Genomic DNA, 15,141 nt, shown 5'->3' with positions numbered 1-15,141 from the left:
AGATGCACGCGGTTGTCACGATCTCTGTTTCGCTATGTCCATGCACATCTTAAACCCTCGATGCAGTTCCAGTGACTCGTTCTTGGCAGTGGCTTTGTAAGAACGTCGGCTATCATTTGATCGGTAGGCACATGCTCCAACGCTACAAGACCTTTTGCGACTGCTTCTCTGATGAAGTGATATCTAATGTCGATATGCTTCGTACGTTGGTGGTACATGTGATTGCTTGCTAAGCACTCCGCTCCACGATTATCGACAAATAATGTGATATCAGCCATATGAGGCAGATGCAACTCCTCAAGAACACTGCGAAGATATACTCCTTCCTTGACGGCTTCAGTCATACTCACGTACTCCGCCTCAGTTGATGACAATGCAACTACGCGTTGCTTTTGCGACTTCCACGACACCGCAGCACCTCCAAGCAAGTAGACATATCCCGTGTACGAACGTCTGTCAATTTTGTTTCCGCCCCAATCGGCATCCGAGAATCCATGTAGAGGCTCATTTGTTTTGGTGTACATTAGTCCAAGGTTTGTGGTTCCTGCTAGATAGCGGAGAACGCGTTTTGCTGCTAGCCAGTGTTGTCTTTTCGGTTCACTATTAAATTGGGCTAATCTTGATACCGTATTGGCTATATCGGGTCTTGCTGCTACCGCTAGATACATAAGTACACCGATAAGCTCCCGATACGGAAATGACTCAGTCTTTGAATTTGTTAATTCTTCCTGTTTGGCATTTACTTCAGATGGTGTGGCCACTGTATTGCACTGCTCCATCCCGAACCTAGCTAGAATATCCAGCGTATATCCCTTTTGAGTGAGCTTTATTCCATGATTCTCTTGGATAATTTCAAGCCCAAGACAGCGCTCAGCAGGTCCGAGATCCTTTATCTCAAACTCTTCCGCTAGTTGCTGTTTTACCTCTGATATCCACTCGACGTTCTGTGAAGCTACTAATATGTCGTCAACATATATCAGCAATAAAAGAACATCACGCTCGCGAAGTGCTTGATATAAGCATGGTTCACCATGCGTTGGCGTGAGCCCCATTTTCTTTAACTTTGCGTCTAGTCGAATATTCCATTGCCGACCAGCCTGACGCAGACCGTACAGAGCCTTGTTTAGTCGGCAGGCATTTCCTCCCGCGCGCAGTTCTTTCAGCATATTCTGTGCTCTACTCTTCACCTCTGGTATGGGGTTTTTCTTGAGGATTAATTTCTCTAGCAAGCTCATTAGCATGTCTGGTACTTGCATGATAACCTCCTCTTCTAGATATCCGTTCAAGAATGCTGTGACCACGTCAAACTGCCAGATAGTCAATCCGAGCTCTGCCGCGAGAGCCAACATAAGCCTTATAGACTCAAGTCGAGCGACAGGAGCGAATGTGCGATGATAATCGACACCGTAGCGCTGACCATATCCTTTCGCTACTATTCTTGCCTTTCTCTTCGCAATTGAACCATCTGAACAATATTTGTTGGTCAATACTATTCGACAGCCAATGGCCTTCTGATTGTCAGGTTTTCTAACAATCTCCCAGATGTCATTCTTGATCAGACTTTCCACTTCTAACAGGATGGCTTCTTCCCATTCATCCTTCTCTTTACTCGACAGTGCTTCTCGAATAGACACTTCGGCGACCCCGGCAAATATATCCTCAGGGTCGACAGTTTCCTCACGAAAAACGTCATCCTCCAATTCATCTGTAATTACTTCAGTTGGTATATTACCTTCATCTGCAGCACTCTCACGAACCGATTGGTACAGCTTGCGAGGACGCCCCCTGCTTCCAGTGCGTAACAGTTTGGGTCTACCCGGCCCGCGTCTGTTTAAAGCCTCCGGTTGTACTGACGCCACTGATGTTCCTGGTGTTGGTTGATGCAGCGGACTCGTTCGCTTTCTCAGCACAGGATCAAACAGATTTGGTGGAGTTCCTGGCTCAGCAACCTCATCGTCTGAAAATTCAGGTACCTGAAATAATTCACGAGCATCGCACTCATCGGTTACTGCTTCACGTTTTGTCTCCAGAAATTTTACGTCTCTAGCTACTATGACTCTTCTCATTTCCGGCATCCAAATTCTGTAGCCTTTCGTTTCCCGTGGGTAGCCGATGAAGGTTCCTTTAGTCGACCTTGCTGCAAATTTATCCTTAGCAGGATCCTTGTCCAGGACGAACACGTTGGACCCAAACGATCGGAGATGATTCAGATTAGGCAATTCGCCAGTCCATTTCTCGTAGGGAGTAACTCCACTCAGGCTACTGGACGGACAGCGATTGCGTATGTGGCATGCAGTTGCCACTGCTTCAGCCCAAAAAGTCGATGGTAGCCCTGACTGTAACATAAGACAGCGAGCCATGTCGAAGAGAGTTCGGTTCATCCGTTCCGCGACTCCATTTTGTTGAGGAGTTCGTGCGACGGTCCACCTACGCTCGATCCCACAGTTCGTCAACAACGAATCCATTTCCGTGTTACGGTACTCCCTACCGTTGTCTGATTGCAAGGCCTTGATGCTCATACCCGTCTGTCGTTCCACAAAGGCTTTATATTGTTTGAAGGCTTCGATTACGTCACTCTTGTGCTTTAGAAAATATACCTCGCACCATCTCGAGCTGTCATCGATGAACGTGACAAAATATGTAGCGCCACTCATCGACTGGACACGTACAGGACCTACAACATCTGTGTGTACAATTTTTAATACCTCAGTACACGGCGGACGTCCTTTGGGAAAGGGGAGAGCTGTCATCTTTCCTCTCAGGCATACTTCACACTTCTTCAAATCTTCAGCTTCCTTTGTTGTAGGTGGCGGCAACCTTAAGTCACTTATGACCTTGACCAGATCCTTGGAGTTCAGATGACCAAGGCGCTCATGCCACGACCACAGATCGGAGCATGGAAGAGAAGCTTGTGCAGCACCAGCACACTCATTTTCGTCTCGGATATAATACAGGTCACCTCGTCGATCTGCTACCATCTTCACTACTCCATTTCTGTCAGTAACAAACGCTGAGTCACTCTGAAAAATGACTGTATTTCCTCTGTCTGTAATTTTTGCTACAGAGGCTAGATTGGTTCTTAAATCTGGAACAAAAAGAGTATTTTGAAACTCGACTAGTCTGCGACCTTGATCACTGGAAACCGGCATCTTCACTGCCCCTCTGCCATCGATTCTCGTCGAGGCTAGACTGGCAAGATTGAGTTTGCCTCCACTTGACGGAGTGATCCAGTCAAAGGAATTTCTGTCTCCACACAAGTGAGCGGTATAGCCACTGTCGAGTATCCAAGCACAAACACTCGCTTGATAGTCTGATACCTGTTCTCTTTCTTCGAAGGTTGTATAACAAGCCAGATATGCGTCATCGACAGCATGTGCGCTTGGCTTAACTTGTGATTTCACAGCTGCTGGTTTAGATTTCCCTGGGGGTTCGCTCTGCTCTCTGGAAGGACAATCAGGAGATTTATGTCCGGGAACGCCACACTTGTAGCATTTTATTCCTCGTGTATCATCTAGTGCAGGAGCCTTGCCATCGGTTTTACTCTTCTTGCGCCTCGGTCGTCGTCGTCCAGACTGTGCAGCTGCGAGAGCACCGGCTGTTTCAACTACTGTGGTTTGCTTTCTCACATCGTATTCCTCAAGAATCTTTACTTTGAGAGCATCCACGGTAGGAAGCTCATCCCTAGACTCAATCGCAACTCTAAAGTTATCGAAGTTGGATGGGAGACTATAAAGAAGCATTATCGATAGCAACTCACCATTGATTTCAACCTCCATAGCTGCTAGTTTATCTACGGTATCAAAAAATTTTGCCATATGCTCTCTTACGTCCTCACCATCCACCATGCGTTGCAAAATTAGCTGCTTGAGTAACGTCGCCTTCCTCGCCGGTCCTTTGGACGCGTAAATTGATTCAAGCTTAAGCCATACTTCTCGTGACGTGTCCAGATTTCGAACTTGAGGTAGCTGCGACGGATGAATAGATAAAATCAGATCTGATCTGGCTTTTCTATCGTTTTTTCTCCACTGACTTTGCAAAGCTGACACGGTTACTGCGTCGGCGCTTGTTCCTACAACAGGAAGAGTAATTTCACCGTTCACGTATTCCCATAAATCACTTTTGATCATTGAAGCCTCTATCTGCATTTTCCACGTGTCGTAATTGTCCTTAGACAGTGGCTCAATTCGAGTTCCGTTTATCGATGTTCCCGACATATTTCACTAAAGTCTAGTCTTATCACGTCCACGAACACGCGGTAACGCTAACCTGAAAACTCGAATGAATACTTTTGATCTTATTTATTACATTAAACTGGGCCCATAACCTGTTGAGACGGCAGTCAGGTCAAAAGAATTATCTAGGTAATTAGACTATATGAATATATTTATTCAATTAATGAGATGCAGACGGATTTAGCTTATTACAAGACCAATGTGATTTATCACGTGCGCACTTGATAACGAACGATATAAGAGAGAGAGCGGAAAAAGGAAATAACGGGGGCGCTCGGATATACACCGAGCCGTCATGTGACCGAAAGGCGCACACACAAGGCGGGTATATTGCAGCGCGATAATTTAAATTTAATTCTTAACATATATAAAAGATAATACATTATAATATATTATTGCTGCCTGAATTAAATTTTAATGAGCCCCTTATTAACTCATTGAAATCGTGTTAAGTGACGATTCTTCTAATAAATGAACATACAGTGATTTTAAATTATATCAATATATTTTATATACTTCTCATATAATTAAATAATACTTTTTGTTTTTTTAATTAGAGATTTAAAAAAAATTTAAGAAAATTTTAATTAAAAGAAATAAAAGTAATCTCTATATATTTCTGTTTGGCTTATCTTTTTTTATTTGACACTATATAATATTTCATATAAAAGAAAATTTTTTTAATTAATAGAAACAAACAAAGAATAATTTTTTTAATTAAAAAGAACTGAGAAAAACAAAGTTCATGAGAAAAATTTCAGACAAAATTAAAAAAAAAATCAGAAAAAATTAAGGAATTTAAAGAGAAAGAGCGCAATTATGTATCATGTTGAATTGCCGCTTGTTGTCGAAACTTGCGATATCCATCCCAGTCTTTCGCATTGGTCAGACAAGATGACAAAGACTGATAAAAGATTTTTTCTGTAATTACTTCGCCATCTGGATTTTTGTGGAAGCGACATATTAAATCTAAAATAAAATAGTCAAATATAACTGGTTATAAATAAATTGTATTATATAAGAAGTTTTATAATTTAAATTATATTTTATATAATATTAATTATATAATTTTAATTATAAATTGCATTATAAGAAATTGTAAGAGTTAAAAAAATTTTCTTACCGAATAGAGAGTTGTACAAATAAGTGTTTTTCAGCACAAATTTATTATTGGACTGTTTTATAGCCGTACATTTCATGGCAAAACGATGTAGGAATTTTTTCACTACAGATATAATAGACTGTTTCATATTTGAGCCTATCAAATGTTCCAATACATCTGTCTGCAAAATAATTATATTTATAAATTAAAAAGAATTATAATGTAGCACAGAGCATATACTTACGAAATCCTTTGCGAATTTATCATTTGTTTTTAACTCCGAACCAATTTTTTTAAATTCTTCAACAGATTGAATTTTGAGGAAATTGTATTTTTCAACAAAGGCTGGAGTTGAAATTTGGTCATTTTTGACAAGCAACGAACGCTCAATAGTGTTACGCAATACTTGGATGTCATCCCTAATAAAATTTATTTCAACCGTCATTTTTTTCATGGCGACATAAACAAATGTTAAAGCTGACGGAATAATCGAAATATTAATAGAATTCAGCAACATGAATAAAAGTAATTTTTATATATTTCATATAAAAAAATATTAATTACTTTTAGCGATATTCTTTAATGAAGTTGTATCTTTAGATAGCATTTCCTACACTTCTACATTCAATTCGTCAGAAAGAACGTTAACCTCAGAAGCTGTATTGAAATGATAAAAAGTTACAAAGTAGGAAAATACATGTATGTCATGAACTTTTTTCTTGTAAATTGACTTAAGAGTAATCCATAAGTTCATGTTCATCGAGCAACCGAAAAATGTTTTTTGATTTTTTATATATTTCGTTCTACTTTCATTTAATATTGAGAAGAACAGCTTTCAAGAGAGTATACAATCTATTATTTTACATTGTAGATATATATTATTATGTATACAATCTGTATTTTACGTTATGGATATACATATATCATCACACATTTTACCAAAATTCTTCAACATAAATTCTCAATGGAAAATTCTTTTGCACAATAAAAGATTGTATGCTCCCGAAGATGCTCTTCTCGTTATTAGATGAAAGTAGAACGAAATACATATATGAAAAATAAAAATTTATTTTTCGATTGTTCGGTTAATAAACATGAGCTTACGATTTCCTCTTAACACGTTCCGTGCCACGTGTACCACCGATGGTACACGTTAAACTTTCCATTCAAGCCGCGTGTACCACTGGTGGTACACGCTGACATATTTATTTAATGTGCTAAAAACATATATTTTATAACAAGTTTAAGACTGTAGAATATATTTCCACCAAAAGAATGAGGCATTATAAAAAATGCAGTATAGAACAAAGCACATAAGTTTGTTTAATTGTTATATATACAATAATTAATAATTACATATAATGATTCACTTTGTTAAAGCAAGGAATGCATAAAAAGGGCTTGTTCGGACAATCGCTGCAAAACGTCACTACTCTTATAGTTTTTTGTCTTGCTACTTCAGTACCAAATTTTTTTACATTTTGTTTATAGCAAGAAGTGCAACATTTTCTAACTATCGACGCTTTGCCCTCTTGCTTTTTAATTTCATGACGTTTTCTAGAGTTTGTCGTAATTTCAAGAGATAAGTTGTTGTTTTCATCCTGACAGTGACATAAATAAGCAACTAATCGTTTTCTGAATTCTACTATTGATATAGATCTATGTTGCTGAGTATTATATAATATCCAAGCATTTACAACTGATGTATTTAGTAAAAGTTCAAATCCTACTTTTTTATACCATTTTAAAGTTTTGCGTAATGGATTACTGTATGCTGCCATTTGGTCAGAAACATCAACGGAACTCTTGGCTTCATTATAATCAATAACAAGTTTCGGTTTAACAATATCATATCCTTTTTTTCTAACAACAGCCATCTCTGCAGAATGTTTGGTAGACAATAGTAAAACATCTCGTTTATCCTTCCATTTCATCAATGTTATTCCAGCTTTATTTTCTTTTGCAAATATTTCTCCTCGTTGTAATTTTTTTTGTACCACTTCTTTGGAAATTCTACGACGATTTGATCGAATCGTTCCTATTACGTGTGTGTTTCTAGCAATAAATTCTTCTGCTAAATCTATGCTAGTATACCAATTATCAATACATAAAGTATGTCCCTTATCAAAAATATTTTTACAAAGTGAAATAGCAACACCTTTAGGAGTAGTTTTCTCCTTGCCAAATTGTTTACCGCAGTATATTTCAAAGTTATAGGTATATCCTGGTTTGAAGCATAACTTGAATAGTTTTACACCATATTTGTGCCGTTTTTGTTTTATATATTGTCTAAAAACGACACGGCCGCGAAATGGTATTACAGATTCGTCAATACATACTACTTCCGGTGGATCATAATATTTTGCATAATTTTCCTTTAGTTTATCAATAATTGGTTTGATTTTATAGAGGCGGTCTTCAAAATTTGCATTTTCATTGTTTACGAAATGCAGCATTCGTAACAGTATCTCAAAGCGATTTCTTGGCATTACTGATCGAGGAAAGCTTTGAGCGAATGTTGGATCTTTGGACCAGTATAAGTGTATTTCGGGTAATTTTACTAATCCCATCCAGATGAGAAGGCCGAAAAGTTTTTTTATTTCACATTTGTTGGTGGGAATCCATTTGTTCAGACGACATGATCGTTTCTGAGCCAATGTTTGCATCGCGTATATGTTAGTCTGTTCTACTATGTCTTGAAACATTTCTTCGGTAACAAATAGTAGGTAAAAATCTTCTTCTTTATACAAATAATCTAATAATGTTATTCCAGGTGTACCTATGAATGGTATGAGTGAAGGTTGATTTCCACTTGGATTTATCCATTGGTCTGGTAAATTATCAGTAACATTTCGTGTTTCATCTTCACTTTCGGTGCTATATACAATTGGGCGGCATTTCGATATACAGCGTGTGCTAACCTCAATTGATGTATCTCTTGTCTCATCGGAAGATGATAATATAAATTTACGCGAGCGTTTCATCCTAAATGGAAGTTCTATTTCGCTAGAAATACTACTGGAACTACCTGCGTCTTGTATTTCCATATTGCCTATCATTAGGGATAAAAATTGAAAATTGGATCATTGGATCAATACAAAAAATTAAAAGATGAAAGAATAAACTAATGAAAGTTAATAAAAGAAACTTGTTTTCCAACAAAGACAAAAGAAAAAGACAAAAATACAAATGAAAAACAAAAAATGTTATCTCCGTATATTTACCTATTCCCTCTTTTGTTAAATATTTTATTTCCCTCGCTTTTTACTCAACAAATTCGAACACGGCAGGTTCTTTTTACTAACCGAAAAGTTAAAACTGATTGCAGCGCCACGTGTACCACAGATGGTACACGATGTGATAACTACTCTATACAAGCTAATTACTTATGGATTGATGATGTAATGAAATATTGTGTGATAATATATCAATCTTTAGTCAAAACATCAAATGGCCTGAATGAAAAGTCGAGCAAAAACGGCTCGGCACGGAACGTGTTAAATACAATTGAAAAAATTCTGAAACCAGAAAAAAAGAAATTGACTTAAAAAAATACCTTGCTCTTGATTTATTTTAGTAATTGTATTGAAATTTTGTGTTATCTTATTATGTTTCCGTAGGCTGGATGTAATCGATGTATTTGATATATTATTTTTGACAGACGATATGTTCGGTCAATATTTTTACATTGTTTTGTTTTTGAGTTGTCTTTTAAAACTGTTTGAAGTTTTGGCAACTTGTTTCGAGTTCTAACAGCTTTTTTCAATGTCTTTTTGATTTCGATGTTTTGTTTTGGATTTTGGTTAGTTGGTGTAAATGAGTCATCAGAATCTTCAATTATATTTATTCTTTTTTTCGTTTGTCTTTTCTGCTTTTCATCTGAGCTAGATGTGTCTGTAGAATCTTAAATATGATAAACAAACGTTAAAAATATTATTAATACTTCTTTGTTAATTATTAGTGGATCATGATATCTTCATTTTCCAAATACTTAGTTCAGATGATGATTCATTATTCTTTTTGGATAACATTTTTCCAACATCTACCCGAGACTTCAAATTTTCTATCGCTCTTTTAGCCTTCTCCATCCCTCGTGATTCAGAATCTGTCGTATATAGTTGGACTTCGAGAATACTTAATTTATTCATTCCTTCTTTATACGAATCTGCAAATAACATTTTCTTCATTAAGTTAAAATATTAAAAATATAATATCTATATAAAACTGACTAAAGCTTTTGTTTTTAATTTTTATATTTTTCTATATTTTTATATTATATAAATTTAAAAAACTATTATAAAATTCTGTATCTTAATCTTATCATGATATTCTTTTATTTCTTATCTATTTTTATCATAATATTCTTGATCTCCCTTACAAATATTTTTGATAAATTGATTTAAATACAATTTAAAATTAATTTTCTTCACGAAATAGAGATAGAATTAAATACAATTCAAAATGAAATTGACGTTCCTTTATATTAAATTAACTGTAATGAAATTTCGTAATTGACTTTTATTATTTTATTTTATACTTACTTACTTGCATCACCTTTCAAGTTCACGGGAAATCGTGGCCAACTTTCAGGCGGTTGTGCTCGAATTTTTATTAGATCCTGAATTAATTTAGAATCTTCTATTGAATATGGTGGATCCATATATTGCACTACGCAAGAACCAAGCTTGTGATCATATGTGATCCATGAACTTGGCACGCATTCTATTATTTTATAGCCATTTTCAGTTTTTTCATTTTCAAACTCAATCATTTTATATAGTGTATCCGAATTTGCGCTTTTACTCATCACTATAACAATAAAAATAATTATAGGTTAAGATTCAAAATAATGCCTTGAAAATATTTTCTACGATATATTCCTACACGCGCAATAAAAACTGTCATCCTATTATACAGGGTGATTCTGAACAAACGTTTGTCTTTAAAAAAATAAATTGTCGAGTCTATTCTAAGACGATTTTCCCTTTACCAAAATTGTCTACGAGGCTTAGTTTTTAAATTATTAAATAAAATAGTTTGCGAATTATGGAACGAGTACAAGAGGTAGACAGGGACGGCGCAACTCACCGTCCGATACAGGCGATCATGTGGAGCGCTCGACGCGATGCGTTAACCGTTTATTAAATTCGTACCGTAACCGTTGGTAAATTCCTCCTTTTATCAATTGTGAGTGATTAAGTGCGCGAGTAAATTTGTAGAAGTGCCGAAAGTGATGAAAGAAAAAACTTCGCTTATTTGACGATGTGTCAAACTGCGTGTTGAAGAAACGACGTCTCGTCGACGACGATTATTATCGTGCAACACACTGGGCACTGCTATTTATCAGCAGTATGAAGAATCTCATTATTAAGGTAAGAATAAGTGAGTGAGTGAGTGAGTGAGAGAGTGAGAGAGAAAGAGGGAGAGAAAGAGAGAGAGTGCCTGTGTGGATACGCGTACACCCCACACACACACACACACACACACACACACTGATTGTTACACTCATCATGTGCAGCAATCAGCTGATCGCGTCGAGCGCCCCACATGATCGCCTGTATCGGACGGTGAGTTGCGCCGTCCCTGTCTACCTCTTGTACTCGTTCCGTAATTCGCAAACTATTTTATTTAATAATTTAAAAACTAAGCCTCGTAGATAATTTTGGTAAAGGGAAAATCGTCTTAGAATAGACTCGACAATTTATTTTTTTAAAGACAAACGTTTGTCCAGAATCACTCTGTATATATGTATATATATATATATATATATATATATATTGCGACGTTTCAATTTTAATTTTCACAATCCTCCTCGAGGTGTTAGAGAGGAGGATGCTAAAGGGGGAGCGAAAACGTCGTCAAAAACACAAGGATAGAGATACTCGCGTTTGGGGGAACTAAGATAAAGGGTGTTTTCGCGCGAGCCGCGGCGAAGCGAAGGCCGTCTCGAGATCTTGAAGTTGGGCGCCAGATACGGTCTTCCACGTATCAGTTCGCTAAAACGCCAAAATAACGCGAAAGACGTTAGCCTATTTCGCCACGGACTAGCTCACCTAACGGTAGAGGGGCAGGGTCTGTTGAAAAGGATATTGAATTATTTTATGCGAGACTTTCGGTAATTACGAAAATTGACAAACACAACGGAATTTAACAATCACGAAAAACGACCACTCAAATAAATTACGTGAGCTTAATATAAAAGAAAATATAACAAATTTATTCAAGAAAAGAAATATAAAAAAAAAGAATATAAAGTATAACAAATAACGAATTCAAGAAAGAAATATCAATAACATAAATTAGCAAATCTGAATTAACGAAATATAACTGCGGTTAACATAACTTCGAAAATTTGAAATAACGAAATGTATAACAGATAATTCCTCGATAGCGGTGATAAGAATAACAACTCGAAATCGAGACCCTAAGAAAGCGCAGATATTTGTAGTTCTCCTGGCCCGTTTTTATGGCCGGACTTTGCGAGGTCGAACGGCGTTTCGAAAACGTAACGGAAATTTCGACAATCTCATCGACGACTCCTTTTACAGATCGTTTCCCTTTTATTCTTTCACTCGCTTATTTAATCGACAGCAATATCTTCGTAACGAGGCTTCATAATCGAGCGAGAGTAATTAAGCAATTTGCGAAGACGGAAAATCTCGCTTGCGACGAACACGGTCGATGCGATCGATATTCGATAGCCGTCGGATGCCGCTTACTTTCCTTTCGGCGTAACGCCTTTTTACTCACGCGCAGTTCTCGAATTTCGGCAATTTCTCAATTTATCGTAATCGATTATGCACCACGACACATTCACACGCACGACAAATATCTCGCAATAAGCGCAAATCATACACGTAACAAGCGCGACATAGACAACACGACATTTGCAAAGTCACGATACGTCACGGTCACACACTCACATACACGCTAATTAATAACGAAAATCGCCCGAAGATCGATTGCGGGGATGTCTTACGCGGCTTCGAAAACTCTTTTCGACAGCACGGATAGCGAACGCATTCCCCGCGATTTACCGCGCACGTGGTCGATATACGAGAGCCGCTCGTTACGCGTTTTACGACACCCCGAATCCCGGAGAAAGAGATGAACGGTTCCTTATACCCGACTACGGCCGACGTTACGATCGTCCTTGATGCCTCGGTCGCTTGTCTTCAATCGCTCGAAATACACGAAATTCGAAAGCTCGGTACAAAGCCCGAGCGACAACGAGACACGAAAATGGCGACGGCGACAGAGCGGCCGGTCTACGGACGGAATCGCGTACGTGGCTTACAATATAGCGATGGGCAACCTCGCCGATACTTGCTCCCGCAGCCAGGGGGATGTTCCTCGGCTCGTCCTCTCGGACCTTAACGGCGACACACTTACGACAACGACGATACTTTAAGACAAACAACTATACGCTGAGAGCGCCCGCATCAGAATGAATCCCTGGATCTTGCGATCCAGGGTCGATAGCGGCGTCAATCCTGCGCGGATTCGCGGCCAATAGCGCCGCGACACGCGAGGTATTAATGCGTTCCGCGACAACGCCGTATCAGGGGCCATAACGGCCCCGATAATTCGAAAATCTGAGTTTCGGCGACCCTGCCATCGATGGTCTTCTGGAGGCAGATCGTTCGTCCTCCGTCCTCGGAGGATAGCGCCGACCGGACCCCGTGATTCCGGTCCAAGACAGCTAATCCTTGGAGACTTTCCCTCCTTTAATGGCAGGGGGCGAATTCCACCCGCGACTCTGCGCTGTCCTGATCCTCAGGCGTTACCTCCGCTCTCGTCTCGAAGACCGTGAGCGCCGTGTCGGTGGTCGCAAAAAGATTCCTCTTCTCATTCTTCCGGTTGTTTTCCGGCGGGTTGCCCGACGTACAAAATAATAACAAAAAAAATACAATTAGAAAAGTACGAAATTACAATAATAGCTCGCCTCTCCGGAGATCACGATACGGCTCTCGCTATCTTATTCTGGCGCGGCCGCTCGGCTCGCGCCCCGTCAAGATATTCTGGGCGGATGGACGCGCGTCGGGACGGCAACGTCACAATATAAATTATATTACAAATTACCTTATATACTTACTTATTTGCGGCTGAATAAACTTGTACACTTATACACATTCAATGAAAAATTCGGTCTGTTTTTTTTTCAACACCTTTCGTTCACTCGATTTACCGGCTATATTGGACGCTTCTTCTTTTTCTTCTTCTTCTTCCTTCAATGCTGAGTGGCTTTATTCCACACTTAGCTGACTAAAAATTGGTATATACTCTTCTTTTTAAATCAAGTACTTGATGAGGACTTGATTAATATGCTTCAAATAAACTCGCAGAAACACGTCCTTACTCAATCAAGGACAATTGGACAATGAACGGCTAACGGACACTCTATTATGGCGCGACGCTAAACAAGCGAAAATCGCTTATACAGGGTGTCCCATTTTAAAAGTTCTAATCTCATAACTTTTCAGGATCAACGTTTGAAGGAAAACGACTCGGATAAAAGTTGTAGGGAACAAAGGGGGCTATCTAATAGCGACCTTGGATTCGACATTAAAGGTCATTTTCAAGGTCATTTGAAGGTCAACTTCCGTTTTTTAATTGGGAACCCCTATTTTTTATTACTTATTCTTGTAGCTTATCTCGAGAGCTTTCCAAAACATAATAAAGTATTTCTTCATTGAGTACTTTTCGAGTTATGAGGCTTGAAATAATTTCTTAATTTTATATAAACCATAAAATATCTAGTAAAATATTCATTTTTCGATTATCTTACCTTAATACTTTTATGTACAAAATACTGAGAGGAATCAATTGGTGTAAAGAAAACATACAGTTGTTTTTAAGAAAAAATATGGAATTGTTAATTGCAGATTACATATTTTTTCTTAAAAACAACTATGTTTTTTCTTCACACCAATTGATTCCTCTCATTATTTTGTACATAAAAGTATTAAGGTAAGATAATCGAAAAATGAATATTTTACTAGATATTTTATGGTTTATATAAAATTAAGAAATTATTTCAAGCCTCATAACTCGAGAAGTATTGAATGAAGAAATACTTTATTATAGTGTTTTGGAAAGCTCTCGAGATAAGCTACAAGAATAAGTAATAAAAAGTAGGGATTTAAAAAACCCATTTAAAAAACGGAAGTTGACCTTCAAATGATCTTGAAAATGACCTTTAATGTCGAATCCAAGGTCACTAGATAGCCCCCTTTGTTCCCTACAACTTTTATCCGAGTCGTTTTCCTTCAAACGTTGATCCTGAAAAGTTATGAGGGTGGAATTTTTAAAATGGGACACCCTGTATGTGCAAGGGCTCACGCATGTATGCGGTTTTCGCTTTTGTGTGCGTTATCACTGCACATTGCCCGCGTCTCAATTATTCTGACATCCTGACGATTCCGCGAGCGTTGTAATCGTTAAGTGGAATACAATTTTATTGTTTACATTATTTATCATATATATATATATATATATGTGTGTGTGTATATATATATGATAAATAATGTAAAGAATAAAATTGTATTCCACTTAACGATTACAACGCTCGCGGAATCGTCAGGATGCCAGAATAATTGAGACGCGGGCAATGTGCAGTGATAACGCACACAAAAGCGAAAACCGCATACATGCGTGAGCCCTTGCACATACAGGGTGTCCCATTTTAAAAATTCCACCCTCATAACTTTTCAGGATATACGGGGTGATTCAAAATAACCTAATTGTCCTTAAAATGACACATTCTTGAGTCAATTCTAAGACGATTTTTCCTTTGGCAAAATTTCG

General features: G+C 37.9%; 1 protein-coding gene across 2 annotated transcripts; it reads right to left on the bottom strand.

The window, feature by feature from the left end:
* Nucleotides 1-5,969: 5,969 nt before the first annotated feature.
* LOC145966899 (uncharacterized) lies at nt 5,970-12,735 on the bottom strand. 2 transcript variants are annotated; one of them, XM_083091332.1, is made up of 5 exons: nt 12,632-12,735; nt 9,880-10,143; nt 9,326-9,499; nt 8,891-9,237; nt 5,970-5,991 (listed from the first exon to the last, which is right to left on the bottom strand). In XM_083091332.1, exons 2-4 carry the CDS (start codon nt 10,139-10,141, stop codon nt 8,933-8,935), a joined length of 741 nt encoding a protein of 246 aa, XP_082947458.1. In that variant the 5' UTR covers nt 10,142-10,143; nt 12,632-12,735; the 3' UTR covers nt 5,970-5,991; nt 8,891-8,932. The 2 variants fall into 2 exon arrangements, with proteins under 2 accessions (XP_082947458.1, XP_082947457.1); XM_083091331.1 differs by lacking the exon at nt 5,970-5,991 and having other exon boundaries at nt 8,665-9,237.
* Between the last annotated feature and the right edge of the window lie 2,406 nt (nt 12,736-15,141).

Source organism: Camponotus vicinus, unplaced genomic scaffold (assembly GCF_025532165.1).
Source record: "Camponotus vicinus isolate PSW18456_S1 unplaced genomic scaffold, iyCamVici1.0 SCAF_2, whole genome shotgun sequence".
In the NCBI taxonomy this organism is placed as follows: Eukaryota; Metazoa; Arthropoda; class Insecta; order Hymenoptera; family Formicidae; genus Camponotus; species Camponotus vicinus.
The sequence above is the reverse complement of the archived record's forward strand: the minus strand, read 5'-3'. Positions and strand labels throughout refer to the sequence as shown.